Source organism: Aquarana catesbeiana, linkage group LG03 (genome assembly GCF_042186555.1).
Source record: "Aquarana catesbeiana isolate 2022-GZ linkage group LG03, ASM4218655v1, whole genome shotgun sequence".
NCBI lineage: Eukaryota > Metazoa > Chordata > Amphibia > Anura > Ranidae > Aquarana > Aquarana catesbeiana.
In genome coordinates, this window is record NC_133326.1 from 672103278 (window position 1) to 672124792 (window position 21515).

Sequence of the window (21515 nt, forward strand, 5' to 3'; positions counted from 1 at the left end):
AATGACCAGACGACACATTTTATTTGGAGTCAAATGGCCATAGCAGCCTTTTATTACAAACTATTAAATACAACATTCACAAGAAAATAAGTTTAATGCATATAATACAGTCAATGCATAACAAATAAACCAACCTCAGCTTATGCCCGGTCTAAGGTCTTTGAAGGCCTATATACTCACGATTAACTGGTTGTATCTGCCACCCAATCAAAGGCCCCCAGCCACAACTACACCGGCTCAGGGACAATTAACCACTTTTGTACTACCAGATACAACCTAATTAATACCCCGATGTTACCACCGTATTGTTAGGAAGGGACACCCATACCTCAGATGGGCCCAACCCACAATTATTTAACCAGCACCACCTTCAAAGACCCAATAGACCCCCTGCCACAGCACACGAGCGTGACACCTTACGCACGTGTTGCCCCCCCAAACCGGAAAGGCCCGCTAAATACCCTCCTGCAAAAAACTTGCTACCTCCTAGTTCACCTTTGTTGATCTTTTCAACAGAGCGAGCCATACGCCACGCAGACCTGGCAACTATATCGGACCACACAACTTAGCCCGACCCAACAGATAAAGTAATGAGAAGAACAGTTGTCTGCACTCCAACTAGCGGACAACAGGCATTTCCAGAACACCACCCTAAACTGGAATTGAGACATTGCTGTCCCTTCCGCATGCATAAAGAAAACTCCTGAAAGATTTGCCCAAAACCATGAAAAAACCCCCACAACCCGGACAGTGCAAACCGGAGAAGAGAGAACCCCACAACTCAATCCAAGAACCCCTCCCCGACTGATCAGTGTTAGATTTTCTTAACAGAATACCCAAATAGTGTCCCGTAACCACACATACTGTACGCTCAAACCACCCTCACCAAGTTTGTTACGGCTCACCAATTCCCATACCACAAAAGCCCCCCCACCAAAAAAAAATGGTCAGCACAAAGATGGCCCAGAACAAGGTATCCTCATAGGTGGAAAAAACACGTGTACATCATCGTCCTTACGAGAACACCCCCCATCCTCATTCACCAGCTCGCTGTCAGGGCTGGGCTCAGCCTTTCCTTCTCCGAGCTGGCCGCTCAGCTGTTGGCTAATTGCCAGCTCCTTTCTCTCCACAGTGACTCAGCTGTTGATGATCTGCTCGTCGGTCCTGCCTACTTAAAGTCGTCCAGCTCACTTCATCTATGCCTTCGCCTTTGGTCACATCTCAGAGACTTTCTCCTGCGTTCCTGTTAAAGACTTGCTCAGCTGACGCCCCTTCTGGCTCCTGATCCTGCTTGCTGTACTACTACGTTGATCTCTGGCTCTCTGACATTGGCATTGGCTGCCTACCCGATCTGGTTACTGAACTCTGGCTCTGTATTGACTACGCTTACTCTGTTTACCTTTTTATTATTATACAAGTGTGATTAACTGTACTTCTGTCTCGGTCTGATTCATGGTTTCTGACACTCGCTCTATTCCTGACACACTCTGCAGTATGAGGACCAAGTTGACGCACATACTGAATGACGAATTGAGAACTTGGAAGCGGCAATGCAATGCTCCACAGCTGCTTGGGGTATGGAATTCTGTGCTGCTCTGCTTTCAGCGCCAACTGATGGAATCTGTCCCACTGAAAACGAGACAAAGCATCAGCCAGGAGTTATCAACTCCTGGAACATGCACAATTCCATGGAGAGTACAATTGGAAAACAGTTCCTGAACAGCCAAATTACGCACTAAACCAACCTCCCTCCATTCCACTGGCCAACCAACTGTCAGCACTTCAACGGCCCTGACAGCAGGTTCCATAACCAGAAGTGCCTGCCGCGTCAGTGAATAGGTCTAGATCAAGATTGTATGAAACCAGAAATTGATCCCACACTCGCCAGTCCTCACGCTGATCCCGCCCCAACCCAATATAAGGACGTGGCGTCTTAATGCCAGCTGTAGCAGCTACCAGTTGTCTACAAAAAAAAAAAACGTGGCCCATGGGCATACTGCAACAAGCAAAATTCAACTTGCCCAAGAGAGATTGCACAGCATGAAGTTGATTTTTTTATTTGGGGGGGGGGGGGGTTTGGGGACTGTCTGATGCTGTGATGATCTCTGACTGAGCTGTGACATGATCCCCCTGTTAGCAGAGTATTGAAATCATGCTGGAAGTTTGTTGTATGCAGTAAAACGGCTTATCAATGCATGTCTTTACAGAATGAAGAAACATGGACACAGGAACTAGGAGCATCCAAGTACATAGAGGATAGACAAACATCCTGTTATATCATAGATAACATAACTATACACTATAATACTACAGCGCCACCTGCTGCTTAGACAGGCATAATGCATACGCAGTATATAGTCAGTTTATAAACAACTTTTCTGTTGTACTTTTCCAACACCTCCCTCTTCTCTACCCCCTCTCTACCCACTACAGGACACACCTTCTGCCTTGAACTCTTCAATCTGCTAAGCAGACTGCAGCATATCAAAATCACCCACTAATACTCCGCCTCTTCTGCAGGCCCCAGTCATGCTGGCCCTCCTTCTAGTTTCACTCAGCTCCAGGCCATGTACTTTACACTCACCCATCCTTGCCTCCTAATCACATAAATAAGTTTGTAAGTATTATATTAGTCTGTTTTCACAGGCATTTTTTAACTAAACCTCACTCATTAAAATGTTGCAACTCTGGTGACATAGTCAATTTTATTTTTTCTTGCGAGCGTAAAAAATGTGCGCTTGCAATTTAGAAAGCACTTAGTGCACATTTTCTGGAGTTTCATTTTACAAAAAGCAGATTTTATTGCTGATTCTTCAATACGTTTTAGGTGTTAATTTGGTTATTTAAAGCAAAATTTAATTCTAAAAATAAACAATTGCTAAAAAGGTAGGGATTTTGCAAGACAATTGCAAAAAATTGTAAGGAGAAAGAGAGGTTTCAGAAGAGCCATGTAAAGGCTCTTCTGCCAAAAGATGTCTACTCTTTTCCCAATCATTTTTTTTTTTTTATGAATTCATTTTTTTTTATTTAAATTTTTATTTTATTTTTATTTTTAATTTAGATTTTTTTTATTTATTTAACTTTGTTAATTTCATTTTTTTTTATTCTCCTTTTATTTTACACATGTGCCATGCAAAGTATACTTAGCCCAGGTTCCGGGATGTGCAGGAGTTACATCAGGTAGAATGCACTGAAGTTTCTATCATCAGTGCTCACTAAAGGTCTAAAGATGATCACAGCAGGACCTTAAAGAATTGGCAGTGGAGATGGCGGTGGTGGGGGACGTGTATCATAATCTGTAAATTTGCTGTGAATACTTGCAGATTATGCAAAAGCTCACACCCCACCAACAAAGTTTACTTCCAATTTAGGTGAAAATTTAAAACGGCTCAGTTTTTCCTGTTGAAAGCAGCCAAAGGAAGCCATGGAACAGGCAACAGATAAAGGCCATCGATGTCAATCAGGGTGAGGTCAAGCAGTAACCCTCTTGACAGAGGCTGAACTCACAGTCGGTTCTTAGATGGAGGACCACACAACAGATGGAAGACCAGCCTGCAAATGAACCATTGGCCAGGCAAAATATTGATAGTCGGGTTCTTGGTCATAAGCAAAAGTGTAACCCACCAAAATATTGATGGTCCCAACCTAAATTCCAAAAAACACAGATATTCCTCTGAATTGTACTGAAGAAATAGCATTTTCCATTGGTGGTTATTAGATACACTGAACATTGATGAAGCTTCCTCTTTAACTCTGTTGACCATTGACCTGCACTTCTCCTCCATTTATAATCCCAGTAAAACTGGTGTTGGCTACACCTGGAAAATATCGTTCCACTTTTGTACCACCTTAGTTTTAAGCATCTTCAGTTCAAATCAATCTCCAAATATTTGTACATTTATATAGTTAAACTCATTGTTACATAAACCAGCTAACAACAATGATGTAATTTGCTTAAAGTGAGCATGGGCTTTGAAGTAGCGGAATACCAGGAACAAAATATAGCGATATGCCGCTGATCCGCAACATGTCAAGCTTATGTCAGCTAATACTTTTGAAGGGTAACGCGTAAACAAGGGACCGGAGACTGGGAGAGAGGCAGCTTGGCCCAGGGGTCACAGCAACATAGGGCGATCGTGCCAGCCTAATGCGCTCAACCAACTGTGATTGGCAACACGCCCAGGACGCTGCATTGTCTGTGATGGGTGCATATGAAAAGAGAATGACATATGGGCTCTACACAAACCCATACCTGGACAAGCCTTGTGAAAAAACAGTGCATAAACAACATGGATGAATGAACTGTGTAGCAATAGATGATGTTTGGAATAGTGCCCTCTAGCTTAAACCCAGATTAGTTCAACCGGTGATTAAATGCTCTTTTGTGTTTTTGCAATAATAAGGAATGGTCAGGTGTTAAGGGCATTCCCCCCCCCATTTCCTGTTGTCTCAATGCCAGAACAGGAAGTGAGGGAAAATGTACCCAACAGAGATACAGCAATAAAATCCTGACAACTTTATTCCTTCCAAATGTCATCCTACATTTTAAACAAATTTTAGCACACTATGATATTACAATCTCCAACTGTTAGCTAACAACATACGTAAGAGACAACAAAACTCCAAACTAAACTCTATCACTGACCCACATACAGGACAGATGGTTTATCACCCAAACCAAATTGCCAACGCATTCCAAAAATACTATAGTGATCTATATAACTTAGCAAAAGACCCTACAATCCCGCAACCTACTGATATCACTATCAATAACTTTCTAAATTCTGTAACTCTGCCCACACTCAGTAAAGAGGCATTAGATGAACTCAACTCACTGATACTAGATAAGGAAATATTAGACACAATCAAGTTGCTTCCTGCTCTTAAATCCCCTGGAAGCGACGGTTTCACTGCAGAATACTATCAGACCTTTGCAAAGATTCTCATACCACATTTAAAAAACTTGTTTAATTATGCTGCCACAACTGCCTCTTTTCCCGAGGAGATGCTACAAGCCACTACTGTAGCTCTGCCAAAGCCAGGGAAGAAGCCGGACTGTCCTCAAAACTTTAGACCGATTTCATTGCTTAACACCGACTTAAAAATCTATGCAAATATTATCGCAAATAGTCTAGCCATCATCACCCCGCAACTAGTCAAAGCTGATCGGGTGGGTTTCGTGAAGGGCCGACAGGCCCCTGACGGCACACGACGACTCTACAACCTTATACATATGGCAGAGACTCTAGGGACCCCCACTGTAATCCTGACGCTTGATGCCAAAAAGGTGTTTGACAGGGAGCACTGGGGGTTCTTAAGTGCAACTTTCTAAAAATTTGGCCTTAGCGGCCCTATCTATTCAGCTATAATGGCGTTATACACGCAACCTTCAGCTAGAGTATTCACGTCAAATATTTTCTCTGACCCATTCCACATAACTAATGGTACCCGCCAGGGCTGTCATCTCTCGTCTCTGATCTTCTCTTTAATAATGGAGCCCCTGGCGGAGGCCATTAGATCTTGCGACTCAATCTCAGGTATAGCAATAGGAGGTTGTTCCCACAAAATTGGATTATTTGGGGACAACGTTGTATTGACACTAACCAGTCCGGCTTCATCACTAGCAAAGGTACAAATGTTATTGGACGAATTTGACTTGGCTTCGTATTTCAAACTCAACTCAAATAAATCCTCTATTCTGCCTATAGGGCTTACAAAGACATTAAAAAACCACCTGAAATAACTATTTCCCTTTCAATGGGTATCTAATAATCTACTTAGGGGTTACACTGACATCACCGACTAAACTCACATATGAACATAATTTTCCCAAACTAATCGGGACTATTAAACAAGACCTACAACACATATCCAAATATGAACTGTCTTGGATAGGAAGGATTGCCGCTATGAAAATGATCCTTTTACCTAAGATTATTTACCATTTCAGATCTATACCAATAATTATACCAGAACACTTCTTTACCACTTCAATACAGGGCACTTATGCCTCGTTTCCACTGAGCAGATCGGTTTGGTTCGGTTCGGTACGGTACGCTATTTTGGGTGTTTCCATTATGAAAGCAGCCCATACAACCGAACCGAACCGTTCCATTCAGGGTCCTGCTTCAGATGTGGGGCCATAGAAAATGGAACGGTTCGGTTAGGGCGGAGCTACGATACATTACACTGATTGGTAATGTGGAAACGCTCGCCTGAATAGGCCGGACCATTCTAGGCCTTCCAAACCGATCCGACCCGAACCGATCCGCTCGGTGGAAACGAGGCATTATACACTTTCCTGCCCAGACCAATTTTCAGCTTTCAGTGCTGTCGCAGTTTGAATGACAATTGCGCGGTCATGCTACACTGTACCCAAACTAAATTTTTATCATTTTGTTCCCACAAATAGAGCTTTCTTTTGGTGGTATTTGATCACCTCTGCGTTTTTTATTTTTTGCGAAACAAATAAAAAAAGACCGAAAATGTTGAAAAATAAAAAAGTTTTGCTTTTGTTTCTGTTAAAAAAATTTTGTAAATAAGTTTTCTCTTTCACTGATGGGCACTGATAAGGTGGCACCAATGAGGTGGCACCAATGAGCAGGCACTGACGATGGACACTGATATGCGGCACTGATGGGCACTGGTAGGCGGCACTGATGGGTGGCACTGATATGCAGTACTGTTGGGCATTGATAGGCGGCACTGATTGGCACTTATGGGTGGCACTGGGTGGCACTGGTGGGCACTGATAGGCGACACTGATGGGCACTGAAAGGCTGCAAAGATGGGTTCTTATGGGTGGCACTGATGGGCACTGATAGGTGGCACTGCTAGGTGGCACTGCTGGGCACTGATGGATGGCACTGATGGGCACTGATACGCGGCACTGATATGAGGCAGTGATAGGCATCCCTGGTGGCACTGGTAGGCATTGTGAGTGGGCACTGATTGGCAGCTGCCTGGGCATTGATTGGCAGCTGCCTGGGCACAGATTAGTATTTCCTTGGGGGTCTAGGGGGCATACCTGGTGGTCCAGTGTGGATGGCTTCCCTGGTGGTCCTGGGCAGCTTCCCTGGTGGTCCTGGGTGGGATCTGAGGTGGGGCTGTGCTGATAAACAATCAGCATAGACCCCCCCCTGTCAGGAGAGCAGCCAATCGGCTCTCCTCTACTCGCGTCTGTCAGATGCAAGTGAGGAAAAGCCGATCACTGGCTCTTCCTATTTACATCGTGATCAGCCATGTCCAATCACGGTGATCAGCCGTGATTGGACATGGCTGATCACGTGGTAAAGAGTCTCCATCAGACTGACACACCGCAATAACGATTGCCGCGATGTGCGCCCCCAGGGGAGCGCATCAGCTCAATATCTTCAGGACGTCATATGACGCCCAGTCAGGATATTGAAACCACTTTGCCGCCGTCATTCTGCTATATGGCGGGTGGCAAGTGGTTAAAGAAGTGGATAAACTGTTCAGACAGTTACATAGTAGGGGAGGTTGAAAAAAGACACAAGTCCATCAAGTCCAACCTATGTGTGTGATTATGTGTCAGTATTACATTACATATCCCTGTATATTGCGGTCATTCAGGTGATTATCTAATAGTTTCTTGAAGCTATCAATGCTCCCCGCTGAGACCACCGCCTGTGGAAGGGAATTCCACATCCTTGCCGCTCTTACAGTAAAGAACCCTCTACGTAGTTTAAGGTTAAACCTCTTTTCTTCTAATTGTAATGAGTGGCCACGAGTCTTATTAAACTCTCTTCTGCGAAAAAGTTTTATCCCTATTGTGGGGTCACCAGTACAGTATTTGTAAATTGAAATCATATCCCCTCTCAAGCGTCTCTTCTCCAGAGAGAATAAGTTCAGTGCTCGCAACTTTTCCTCATAACTAAGATCCTCCAGACCCTTTATTAGCTTTGTTGCCCTTCTTTGTACTCGCTCCATTTCCAGTTCATATGGGGAAAAAAATGGCCAAGATCTCATTTACCATGCTACTGAAGCACAAGACTAGAGGTGGAGTGAACTTTCCGAATCTCAAAAACTATTATCTAGCGGCCCGCTTAGACCAAGCTAAAGCATGGTTTGACCCAATTTGAGACAAGTTGTGGGTACAAATTGAAAAATATATAATCGGCAATCAACAATCTCTGCTACTGTCACACTTGACTAACTTGACACTAACCTATAAGACTCTCCCTTCCATAGAAGCTACACTACTAGCTTGGAAAAAACTACATGATATAATGCCCCAGGACTCAATGGTCAAATGCACTGATCTCCCATCGCAAATTTATGAATACATAATTCCCAATCTACAGGTATTACCATGGCTAAAGGAAGGAATAATGACCTACAAAGAACTATTATCGAAACAACCTAGTCCCCCATCATTCTCCTACATCCAAATAACCCATTTTCATAATAAAAATATGAATATACATTATAACATACATGGGGAATCTTGGTCATACTTGATGTCTAACCATGACAGGCCTAAGGGACTGTCATGGTTTTATAATCAACTACAATTTTGTGGAATTTTTCAAAAATCTTCAAATATGCTCAACTGGGAAAAAGATCTAGAAACCCCTTATACAATAAAAGAATGGCAATCGGCTATTCAATCTCATTTTTGCTTCTCCCATTGTGTAAACCACTGGGAGCTGATGTTGAAAATGCTATACAGGACTTATTTGACTCCAGTTAGACTGGTGCAAATTTACCCAGGCTCATCCCCCAACTGTTAGAGGGCGTGTGAGGAAAGAGGCGTGTAATCTGGAGGTGTAAAGGAGTGAGGAGTTTTTGGAAAAAAGTATTCTCTCTAATAGCTAGGGTTACAGGTCTGATCATCCCACCAACATCACAAATGGCTATACTCAATATAGGAATAAACTCAGTGCCCTTGCAATTTAGGCCCATTGTCACTCATGTCTTAAAAGCAGCAAAGCTAACTGTTACCTCTAAATGGAAGTCCACTATGGCCCCTAATGTCTCTAAAGTTATTCAAAGAGTTCAATTACGATATTACAATCTCCTTGGTCTCTGGTCTCCCTGGATTTTCCACAATGATGTCTACAAAGCAGTGGTGTATCAAATCTTCTTTGGGCCTTAATGTAAAATATTAGTCCCTGTCCCTTTCTTTTAACATCTATTCAATTCATATAAAAACTTTCATCAGTGGTGGAACTACCTGGCTTTCAAAGGTCGCACTTGTGACTGGGCCATAGAGGGGGGCCCTAGAGGGGTTGATGGCCGCAGGGCTCTGAGCTGGGAGCATCTCTCTCATACAGCCCAGAGACTGCACTGACAGTTCCCCTTCCTCACATGAATAGAAGAGGAGAGAACCGATCTTCTCCTTCTCCTCCTGCCCCTTTCCTCCATGCACAAAGGTGGTATGCAAAGAAGCCAATAGCCAATAAACTCATCAAGATGATGCTACCATTTCTTCTATGAGAAGGAGACAAGTCTTCTTATAGAGCAAGGAACCATGAAGAAGCTTGGACAAGCTACAACATTTCTTCAACATTACATAACAAGCCCAGTTGAATGTAACTAACTACTACCGTATATAATGAACCATGAAATTGACTGTCCTTATCTATCTATCTATCTATCTATCTATCTATCTATCTATCTATCTATCTATCTATCTATCTATCTATCTATCTATCTATCTATCTATCTATCACCAGTAAGAGGTTAGGTGGAAGGTTAGGGTGAGGATGAAGGATCAACATTTGGGTTGACAGGTAGGGGTTAGATTTGAGTTCATTTTGTGGATAGGGGATAGGTTGTAGTTTAGTGTTTAGGTGGAGATGTAGTTTGGTTGAGGACTAAGGATTAGGGTAGGTTTAAAATTGGAGTGGCAGATGGGATTAGGATTTGAAGTTATTGGTTGGGTTGAATGCTAGGGTTTGGGTAAAGGGTAGTGTTGAGGGATAAGGTTCAGTTAAAGGTTAAAGGTTGGGCTGAGGTTTAGTGTTTGAAAATGGAATAAGGCCTGGTTCACACTAATGCAAATTCAAATGCAACTTGAGTCACACAGAATTGCAAGACAATGACATGTAAATCACATTGTTTTCAATGGTGTCAGTTCACATCAATGCGACTCAACATGGAGCAATTTTAGAAAAGGTTCCTGTACTACTTTGGTGCAATTCCAGCGTGATTTTGGCCCCATAGAGTATGCAGACTTATCAGAGTAGCATCCAAGTAGCATTACATAATCACACTGAAAGTCAGATCAAAATCAGATTGCAGCAGTTAGAACCTAGCATAAAAGTTAGGTTGACATTTAAGGCATTCTTCTTTTTTAGCTGTGGTTGTGTGAAGCAAATGCACCAAATGGCTTCTGTAGGCACTAGGTAGAATCCTAGGCTAGAAGACCTAAACTCTTAGATCTACTTTAAAATTGTATGTGCCATCCTCCTAGTAAGGCTGCAAGGTAAATGCAGTTTTTGCCTCCTGCTGTAGCCCGAGGAGCAATGATTGTTCATTTAGGTCTGCTTATAGGCATGTAGTGATCTAGGGTCTGACCCTCTGCTCCTGTGTGCTATAAAAGGGACAAGGACCGAGACCCAGGGGAGCTCACATGCAGAGAGAGGATCTTTCGAGAGAGAGAGAGAGAGAGAGAGAGAGAGGATCTTTAGAGAAAGAGAGAGAGGATCTTTAGAGAGAGAGAGAGAGGATCTTTAGAGAGAGAGAGCGGATCTTGAGAGAGAGAGAGAGAGAGCGGATCTTGAGAGAGAGAGAGAGAGAGAGAGAGAGAGAGAGAGGATCTTTAGAGAGAGAGAGAGAGGATCTTTCGAGAGAGAGAGAGGATCTTGAGAGAGAGAGAGAGAGAGAGGATCTTGAGAGAGAGAGAGGATCTTGAGAGAGAGAGAAAGAGAGAGAAAGAATCGAGAGTGAGAGAGAGAGAGAGAGAGAGAGAGAGAGAGAGAGGATCTTGAGAGAGAGATAGAGAGAGAGAGGATCTTGAGAGAGAGAGAGAGAGAAAGAGAGAGGATCTTTCGAGAGACAGAGAGAGAGGGAGAGAGAGGATCTTGAGAGAGAGAGAGAGAGAGAGAGAGAGGATCTTTAGAGAGAGAGAGAGGATCTTTCAAGACAGAGAGAGGATCTTTCGAGAGAGAGAGAGAGAGAGGATCTTGAGAGAGAGAGAGAGAGAGAGAGAGAGAGAGAGAGAGAGAGAGAGGATCTTTCTTCTTCTTCTTCTTCTTCGAGAGAGAGGATCTTGAGAGAGAGAGAGAGAGAGGATCTTGAGAGAGAGGATCTTGAGAGAGAGAGAGAGAGAGAGGATCTTGAGCGAGAGAGAGATAATCGAGAGTGAGAGAGAGAGAGAGGATCTTGAGAGAGAGAGATCGAGAGAGAGAGAGAGGACACAGTCTGTATGGGAGGAAAGACACAGACAGCCAGCAAGATGTAGAAGGATTGCTGGAACCTGCAGGCCTTCCTGAAGATACCATTCCTGGACTCTGCCAAGTATGGGCTCTGCCAAAAAGGGACTAGGGATCCTAGGGAAATATGTTCACTTTATTTCAAACTGTTACCTGCGATTGCCATCATGTTGATTTATCCATTAGGTAAAGCTTTTGAAACGTTGAAAATTACCTAGTCTGAAGTTTCTAAAGGGGTGCAAGTAACCAGCCTAAATATTAAGGAGGGCCCTAGGGGAGCTGTGCCCAGAAGGTGGCTGTGAGTGCTGTTAAATAGTTTGGTGCCCTGAGAGGATTGTCTCTTCTCCCCCTGTGGGGATAGATCAATGAGCTAAGGAGGACAGGGGCTGTTTGCCCCTGGAGCCCTAGGACTGGATGCTGAGCTACTTACAAGAAGCTGAACCTATCGACTGATCCTGTTTCAGGGTTTTTTAAGGGGAGACTCTTATCTGTTCTACAAGCTGCTTTATGGTCCTCAGCCATGAACCTATAGACTGTTCCAGTCTAGCCTGTTCTACAAGTTGCTTCATGGTCCCTAACTATGAATCTGAAGACTGTTCCAGTTTGACTGTGTTGCTTTACAAATATCTCACAGTCCACTGCCGTAAGTGAAAAGAAACTGTGCTGCAATTGTCTAAACTGCCCTCTGACACCTTTGTCCCAGCATTTTGGAGTATCCTGCCCCACCCTTGATCCCCTCCCTAGTTTATATAATAATAATAAATAATAATAATAATAATAATAATAAATAAATAAATAATAATGAATAATAATTAAATACAGAAAAAGACAAACCCCTAGACTGATCAATGAGCCAGAGTGTATAAACTATCGCTGTGTGCCTGGCTGCCTCTGCCCTATAGTGCAGGACCTGATAACATCTGCGGCCCTTACAGGGGTACCACTACATGTATATATTGATTGAAAGCTGTGAGCATGTCACCAGACCATACTGATCAGCAAAACTGTAAACTAGAGCAAAAAAAAAAAAACAATCTATCAAGATTTATCTTTAATTTGCTGGAAAATAAGAGCAATACTATGATTAGCAGTTTGATTTTTATGCTAGTTTTTATAAATGAGGCCTATCATTTAGCAATACAAATATCCTACCCATGTACACTACATGGCCAACTGTTTGTAGACACCTGACCATCGCACCTATATGAACTTGTCGGATATCCCATTTCTAAACCATGGGCATTAGATTGGAGTAGCCCTAACCCCTTGTGGCTATAACAGCTTCAATATTTGTGGGAAGGATTGCCACAAGAGTGTTTTGGGGAATTTCTGGCCATTCCGCCAAAACAGCATTTATGAGGTCAGGTACTTACTTATTTGGATAAGAAGACCTGGCCCGCAATGGGTGTTCCAATTTCCCCAAAAGGGTTGTAATGGGTTGAGGCCCGTCCAGTACATGGAGGCTCTGTGCAGACCACTAGAGTTCTTCCACACCAAACTGGTCAAACCATGTCTTCATGGAGCTGGCTTTGTGCACAAGTGATCATTCATGCTGGAACAGAAAAAGGCCTTCCCCAAATTGCTGCCACAAAGGTGAAAGCAAACAATTGTTTAAAATGTCTTTGTATGCTGGAGCATATGCAATGTAATTACTGGAAACATCTTAACTCAAAAATCTGGAGGGGTATCTGCATGCATTTGGCCATATAGAGTAGCTTAAATGCTAACAGAGCAAAAAAAAAAAAAACACATCAACGTAATATTTTAAATAATTTTTACATACAATCAATACATACATTTAGTAGATAGCTAAGAAAAGTATGCATTTCATGCTAAGCCAAAAAGGGAAAATATAAATGCGCTGAGCTAGAAATGAGAAGTTGCTGAAATTTCTAAATATAACTGATTAGCACTAAACTTGAAAGGAGAGAAAAGCATCACATGAAAAGGCTACAAAGTAAATAAACCACAATAACAGACACGGTCATAGATCTGAGTCTTATGAAGTCAACTTTTTAATTAGCAGTAGGTAAAAGCCATCAAAGAGGTGTTCCAATTAGCAGTTACACATGTGAGTTTCAAAGCAATATCATGCAACTAAAAGGGTTCCAAGGTCTGACAAACTGTTTGCAGGAGTATTAGTTAAGCAAACACTGCAAAGTATGTTTTAATGGGAGGAGCGGCCATTGCTGACCATTCCTTCCGAAAATACTAGCTTATCTAATACTTTTTTCAGCAGTTTGATTTTTACTCTAGTTTTTATTATCCAGTCCTATCATTTAGAATACAACTATACTACCCAGTTAGATTATATGTAGACACCTGACCATCACACCTATATAACTTGTTGGACATCTGATTCCAAAACCATGGGCATTAGTTCGGAGTTGGCCTGACTCCTTGTGGCTATAACAGCTTCAACCCCTCTGAAAAGAATTTTCACAAGATTTTGGAGTGCGTCTTTGGGAACTTTTGCCCATTCCACCAAAACACCATTTGTGAGGTCAAGCATTCACTTACCTGGACAAGAAGTCAGAATCTCTGGCTTTTCATAATTTAGAAGACGCTGATCTAAAACAAATATGCAGATTAGGAAAGTCAGGGTCAAGTCATGGCTCCTTATCAAATCAGGACTTCTTATCTACTGTGACAGTGCAAGGGCTTGCCAAGGTGTGAGATTAGAGAATGGTTGGAAAAACTACACTGGGTTTGCAGCATGTGGGACTCTGGAGTATAGATTATGACGGAGAAAACTGTTTTTACAGATTTCTCTGGATTTTTGTATTTCTGGATTGGGCTCTGTAGTTTGGTGATTTCAAAGTGTCTTGAGAAGAAAGATCTCAAACCCAGTGTCCGGTTTTTGTGGAAAACCAGCAGGGTGTGTGTCCATAGCCCTTAGAATGATGGTCTGGTGAGAACTAAGGGCAGTTGCTGCTTTGTAGAGACAGAGCTTGCCAAGAGATTGGGTTGTTCCTATCAGAGACTGCATCCCTTGTGTGGGGGATGTCTGGCCCAAAGGACTGGAAAAGTCAGGACAACTACGTGGGCTTGGGAGACCAAGAGAGGGTCCAGCAGGCCCAGAAAGCTGCGGCAGCTAGCAGGCTCAGGGGGCTGGAGGAGGTCTTGAACCTCTAAAACACGGGGGGAGGGAGTGCTGTTTGGAGGGCAGGAGCGGGCCCACGCGGCAAGGTACTGCAACCAAGGCTAAGTGAGCCTTAGGAGCCAGGTGGCTTAGTATTTTTTTTTCGTTATTTGTGTTTGCTGGAGAAGAACCCCTGCATTGAAAATCTGTGTGTAAGGACTTTCTTTTTTTCTGTTTAATGAAATTGGACTACCGGACCCATTAAAAATAGTTCGGACTGCTGGGAACTCACTTCAAAAGTGCATCTACCACGAGAGCTAAACATTCCCCATATCACACAGCATATGTGTTCATGATTAGTGACTGAAAAAGTACAGAAACTGGAAAATTCAGGAAAGGACACCATCATCAATGGCTGCATCCGTATTTTTTACAGTTGTCTTTTAACGTGGATCCAAAAAAATTATCATTTTGTTATAACTTTGTATGTTTCTTTTTTAAACCCAGGCATGTATCACTGGAAACACAGCATTTTTTATTTTACATTTATTGTAAATGTAAAATAAAAATGTAAAATGTATTTAGTATTTTTGTGTTACCCACTCTCGTATGTATCACTTACTTTGAAAATTGCCATATGATTTGGTTCAATAAGTTATGAATAGTTATACCTCCCTGGCCAACCACTAGGAGATTTATTGTTGCTGGGAAGGATAAAAATATCTGGTAGAACCTTCTGGAAGCGCTCTTGCCTCAAAGGCATTTTCTAGGAAGGGCATGTGTGCAGCTATTCTCTGACCTCCATGGTCTGCTTCCTGGGAGGACATGTGCTTGAAGAAGGAAAGCCTGAGTTTGGGGCCTGAAAGCTTGAACTGCTTTGACAGAGGGACTACCCAGGAGGAATGAAGGTGGAACCTAGATAGGAGCACCAGAGAGGTATCACGTCTGCTGGAAGAATGTCTGGAAAAGCTGGGTACAAGCTTGGAAATGGTAAGAAGTCTATTGCCTCGTCCAGGGAGTTCATGTGCTGTAACTGCTTTACGGTCAGAAGAATGCAGAGTGTCGGCCTGACTTAAAGTTCTTTTTCTATATTAACTGTCATGCCCTGTACACACGGTCGGACTTTGTTCGGACATTCTGACAACGAAATCCTAGGATTTTTTCCGACGGATGTTGGCTCGAACTTGTCTTGCATACACACGGTCACATAAAGTTGTTGGAAAATCCGATCGTTCTAAACGCGGTGACGTAAAACACATACGTCGGGACTATAAACGGGGCAGTGGCCAATAGCTTTCATCTCTTCATTTATGCTGAGCATGCGTGGCACTTTGTCCGTCGGATTTGTGTACACACGATCGGAATTTCCGACAACGGATTTTGTTGTTGGAAAATTTTATATCCTGCTCTCAAACTTTGTGTGTCGGAAAATCCGATGGAAAATGTGTGATAGAGCCTACACACGATCGGAATTTCTGACAACAAGGTCCTATCACACATTTTCCATCGGAAAATCCGACCGTGTGTACGGGGCATCAGTAGGATTTAAATTCTACATATGGTTCTTTGGGTATGCTGTGCCCTAATCCCTTTTTCCCCAGAGTTCATACTAGATAAACTTTGTCAACCCTTTCAAAAGTAACTGGAGACCAATTCTTCACACTCCTCAAAACATAAAGGATCCAACCCCGAGATGAAATGATATCCCACCAAGCCATTTGTGCTTCCCTGACTTCCACCAAGGAGTGAGGGATGCTAGATCATTGAGAGCCAGAGTGGGAGCAAAACAAGCAGGGATGGCTGGGAGGCATGCAAGTATTTGGGCTTTATCAGCAGTGGCGCCCCACAAATAATGCTAAATTAACCTTCCATAGTGAAAACATTGGCAAAAGTAAGATTCTATCACCTTATAAATAGGAACAGACAAATTTTAAAATGACTGAACTCTGCCCCAGAGGCAATGGTGCCCTGGCCCCGGGGGGGCCTGGATAGGCAATGAAGATTTAGAAGGATTGCTATTGTGCCTTAAATCTATATACGCCAAACCAGCATTAAAAAGCTTTAGGGCTGAGGAGATTGTGGTGCGGTTTACTGCTTATGGGGTTTTAGGGTAAAGTAAATCAAAAAGTTATGTTGCATTTTAAAGGTCATCTGTCAGGACCAATACAGTTCATAGGAGCTAACTATTGCTGTCCTTCATCCATGGATCCCTACTTGGTAAGTCACCAATCTGAAAGAACTAGGCAGGTTGGGGGTTCAAATGTCAGTGGCTGCACAGTTTTCTCTTTATCTGTGTCCCACTATGCCAGGGGTACCTAAACTATGGCCCACAGGCCACATCCAGCCCACTATGACATTTTATCCAGTCCGCATCTAGGGTCAGTGGCGTATCCTGAGACTCAGTGCACAGACTGGGGATTCAGGTCAGTTGGTCTCTGCTTCCGATGGGGACGCTGATGTAAGAAAGGACTCAGATAAGGACCCTGATGCAAGGAGGGACTCTGATTGGAATACTGATGTAGGGGGAATCTAAAAAGGACCCTGATGTTGTAAGGGGGACTCTGATTGGGATTCTGATGTAAGGGGGTACTCTGATGTGATGGGGGCTTCTAATGTGAAAGGGGGACTCTGATGTTAGGAGGGTGGCTTTGATGTGAAGTGGGGGGGGCGCTCTGATGTGAAGGGGGGGACTTCTGATGTAAAATGAGGGCTCTGATGTGACGGAGGGACTTCTACTGCAGTGGGGGCTTCTGATGTGAAGGAGGACACTGATGTGTAGAGCGCTGCTCTAATGTGAAGGAGGGATGTTTAATGTCAAAGTATAAAAGTGCAGCGCTAGTCTATATGTGAAAATAAACAAATAAACAAATATGTGACTCTATATGACAAAAGTCAAGTGATAAAGGCACAAAAAACAATGACATAGCAGGAATGTGTAAGTTAGTGTCTCAGGAAAGAATGACAATCCCAAAAGTCTACAAATAATTAAACCGGAAGATCCTCTCCCAAGCAGGGGAGTGACAGTGTCTTGGAGGGGCTGTGGACACTTGTAAGGAGGCGACCACAAGTTGCAATGACACTCCAATCTTCAAGAAAAAAGGTGGGTACTCTTACCGGATCAGTAGGACGCATCTACCATATATTCCGGTTTAATTATTTATAGACTTTTGGGATTGTCATTCTTTCCTGAGACACTAACTTGCACATTCCTGCTATGTCATTGTTTTTTGTGCCTTTATCACTTGACTTTTGCCATATAGAGTCACATATTTGTTTATTTGTTTATTTTCACATATAGACTAGCGCTGCACTTTTATACTTTGATACTATTTGCGTCTTGGTTTGTTGTGTGCTAGCAGCTGTAGTTGGTTTTAGTTTTAGTTTGGTTCACTTGATAGGGCAGCTTTTTCTTTTTCACTACACGGGATGTTTAATGTGATGGGAGAGGGGATTCTGACATGAAGGGGGACCCTGAAGTGAAATGGGACTCTGATGTGAAGTAAGAACTCTGAGGCGATGGGGAGGATTCTGATGTGATGAGGGGGCTTCTGATGTGAAAGTAGAACTTTGGTATGAAGTGGAGGGGGTGCTCTAATGTGAAGGCAAGACATCTTATGTAATTGGAGGGGGACTTCTGATGTGAAGGGGGGACTTCTGGTCCTGTTTATTTACTCATTAAATTGTATTAATTCATTTATAAAAACATTTTTTCAGCTTGTGAATATTTTAAAAATTTAGGATGTGGCCCTTGTAGTGACAGGTTTGTAGACCTCTGCACTAAGCCATGAAGCAAGAATGTACGTGACACCTAATGTGCCCTACAACAGAGCTCCCATAATCATTCCCCAACAGCTTCCTTCAGTCATACTCACCTTTCTCTGGGTTCTTCAGCACAAAAACCCGTGTCCCTTTTCCCTTTCCTGTGGTTATGGGGAGGGGTGTGTGTATAATCACCAAGCACACGTACAGTCCATTGTCACCGGGCATCGAATTCCTTATTGTCAAATTGCTGGTGCCTTCCCAATCTGTTTCCAGGCTCACTCTGGGGTCCTGAAGTTCAGTTATGTTGCTCCCATTGGTTCCCCGTTTCGATGTGAAGCCATAGACACTGACGTTATTCCAGGACCACATGAAGGTGACGGCAGTAGGCTTAGGAGATCTCTGGTCAAAGGTGCATTCAAGGTTAAGTTGAGTTTGCTCATGAGCAGAAATGAACTCCGGAAACTGGGTGACATTCCATGGTGTCACAAAACCTGGAAAAGAAATGCAGTGTAAGATTATTTTGGTCCCTATGATCTGCAGGCCACTTCAAGCTGATTTAAGTTACAGCTGCCAAGAACACCCTATACCAGTGAATGTGAACCTTGGCACTCCACATGTTTTGGAACTACATTTCCCATGATGCTCAACTACATTTCAGAGTGCATGAGTACCATGGGAAATGTAGTTCCAAAACATCTGGGGTGCCAAGGTTCGCCATCACTGCCCTATACCCTGCACCCACTTCTACATCCATACTTATATTTTTGTATCTTACCAGATGTTTTTCTAATGTTATATTCAGCTTGTTTTCACTATTTTTCTGCTGAGTTTTAGCCATGTTATACTGTAATGACCAGCATAAAGCCTGTGCCACCTGATGGTCATCTTTCCACATTACAGCTCAGGTCTTGCTGTAGCTCACACCACACCTGTCCTATAACAAAGCACTTAAACAGACTGCTGAACATTTCGTTTGTGCTTAATCATTGGGTTTGTCTGTCTGCTCATGCCCTGGATTCTGCTTTGCCTTACTTTGATCAAAAAATAAACAAACACAATAAATCAGCAGTGATCATGTTGTCCCAGAAAATGTAAAATTTAAATTTTTTAATTTTTTTCGCACAAATTAAAGCCAAACTCGAGCTCACACTGTGTTTACACAAGCAGTTACAGCAACAGTTTTTTTTTTTTCCTTTTAGGACAATGTTTTTTATATAATTATATAAAAGGTGATGATTTTAAAGGACAAGTTCCCCTTTACAGAGAAAATCTGTAAGGTGAACTTACACTGGATCCCCCTCCTGGTCACGCTTTACTGTAGTCCCGGGACATTGATTTACCGGTCCGGGGATTCAAAATCATCCTGGCTTTCTCTCCTCTCTTCGTAGCGCTGACAGGACAGGCTAGGCAGATTCTGATTGGTCAGCACTGTCCATTTGAAGGTTCTGACCAATTAGAATGCCTCCTACACGTACCGGCTGAGAGGTACGAATAGGAGATTAGGCTGCAGGGATTTTCAATCCCCGGGACAGTGGAGCGGCGTCCCGGTGTCTGACAGCGAGGGGTCGTGAGACACCGGTAAAGGGGGACCGAGGGGGTCCATTGTAAGTTTACCTTACAGATTTCTGTAAAGGTGAACTTACACTTTAAGTACCCTTGTCAGTGTTAAATGGTTTGTCTCTTCCCTGTAACTGCAAGAAAGCAACAAAGCAACCATGACATCTAAGAATTGGTAAGTTGCAATATAATACATTTCTGCTTTTGGGTTTAATACCACCTGAAGAAAGATAGCAGTCCCCATAACTCTCTTATGGCAGGTCCACTCTAATGCCCCGTACACACGGTCGAATTTTCCGATGGAAAATGTCCGATCGGAGCGTGTTGTCGGAAATTCCGACCGTGTGTGGGCTCCATCGGACATTTTCCATCGGATTTTCCGACACACAAAGTTTGAGAGCAGGAGATAAAATTTTCCGACAACAAAATCCGTTGTCAGAAATTCCGATTGTGTGTACACAAATCCGACGGACAAAGTTCCAGGCATGCTCAGAATAAATAAAGAGATGAAAGCTATTGGCCACTACCCCGTTTATAGTCCCGACGTACATGTTTTACGTCACCGCGTTTAGAACGATCGGATTTTCCGACAACTTTGTGTGACCGTTTGTATGCAAGACAAGTTTGAGCCAACATCCGTCGGAAAAAATCCTAGGATTTTGTTGTCAGAATGTCCGAACAAAGTCCGACCGTGTGTACGCCCTATGACACAGAAAATGGCAAATAGCAGATATGTTACAATATTTGGAACAAATACATGGCCAAATTTTATTTCCCTTTTGAGAAAGTCCCTTTAAGGCAACCTCCCCAAAAAAAGTCATCAAGTGGCTGATGACACTTGTCTCCATCCATAGTTGACATATAAATTTAGGCTGACGTGACCTTGTAATATAAGAAGCCGTTAGACAGTTCAACTTCCCAGCATCCAGCCATAACCAAAACTTAGATTTTAGAAGGAGACACCCCTGTAAATGATACCCCCGAAAATCCCTTCCCTGGATTGTTTCACCTGTCAGAAGCAGGATAATGAGGGACACCGGTAGCATGACCTCCAGCTGCAGCCACTGCAAACAAACTGAGACACATTCTGAAGTGACATAATAAAAATAAGGTCACCCATCACCCCCCACCTTATAGACAAGAAAGCATCCGCCAGAAACAGCACACACACTAAACAAAAAAAAAAGGTAAAAAAAATTAACCCCTTTTTTTACCTGGTAGCTAAGTGTTTGGTCACTAGTTCCTGCTCAGCCTCCCAGTTCTGGATCCCGTTTTTAAATTCCACCCAGACATCATTTGCATGGGGCTTCATGGAGACCTCTGCCACATCCAAATTATCTAGTACATGTACAATTTGGAAGAACCAGTCCTGTTGATGTTGGACTTTACTGGCACTGGATGTGGACGAGAAGGCATGGCTTGCAGTCTCTGTTCTAACTCATCTCAAAGGTGTTCTGTCGGGTTGAGGTCAGGACTCTGTACAGGTCAGTCAAGTTCCTCCACCCCAAACTCGCTCATCCATGTCTTTATGGACCTTGCTTTGTGCACTGGTGCAGTCATGTTGGAACAGGAAGGGACCATCCCCAAACTGTTCCCACAAAGTTGGGAGCATAAAATTGTCCAAAATGTCTTGGTATGCTGACGACTTAAGAGTTCCCTTCACTGGAACTAAGGGGCCAAACCCAACCTCTTAAAAACAACCCCACACCATTATC

The 21515-nt window shown here is 43.0% G+C and overlaps 1 protein-coding gene across 1 annotated transcript in view; it reads right to left on the bottom strand.

The window, feature by feature from the left end:
- LOC141134721 (uncharacterized) overlaps window positions 1-20896 on the bottom strand; it is a 32177-nt gene extending 11281 nt beyond the window's left edge. Inside the window, exons 1-3 of the mRNA XM_073624158.1 lie at window positions 20810-20896; window positions 18354-18734; window positions 13920-13970 (exon numbers count right to left, since the gene is read on the bottom strand). Coding sequence (XP_073480259.1) covers window positions 13920-13970; window positions 18354-18734; window positions 20810-20846 — 469 coding nt within the window. The 5' untranslated portion in view covers window positions 20847-20896. The remainder of the gene's footprint in view (window positions 1-13919; window positions 13971-18353; window positions 18735-20809) is intronic.
- Window positions 20897-21515: the final 619 nt, after the last annotated feature.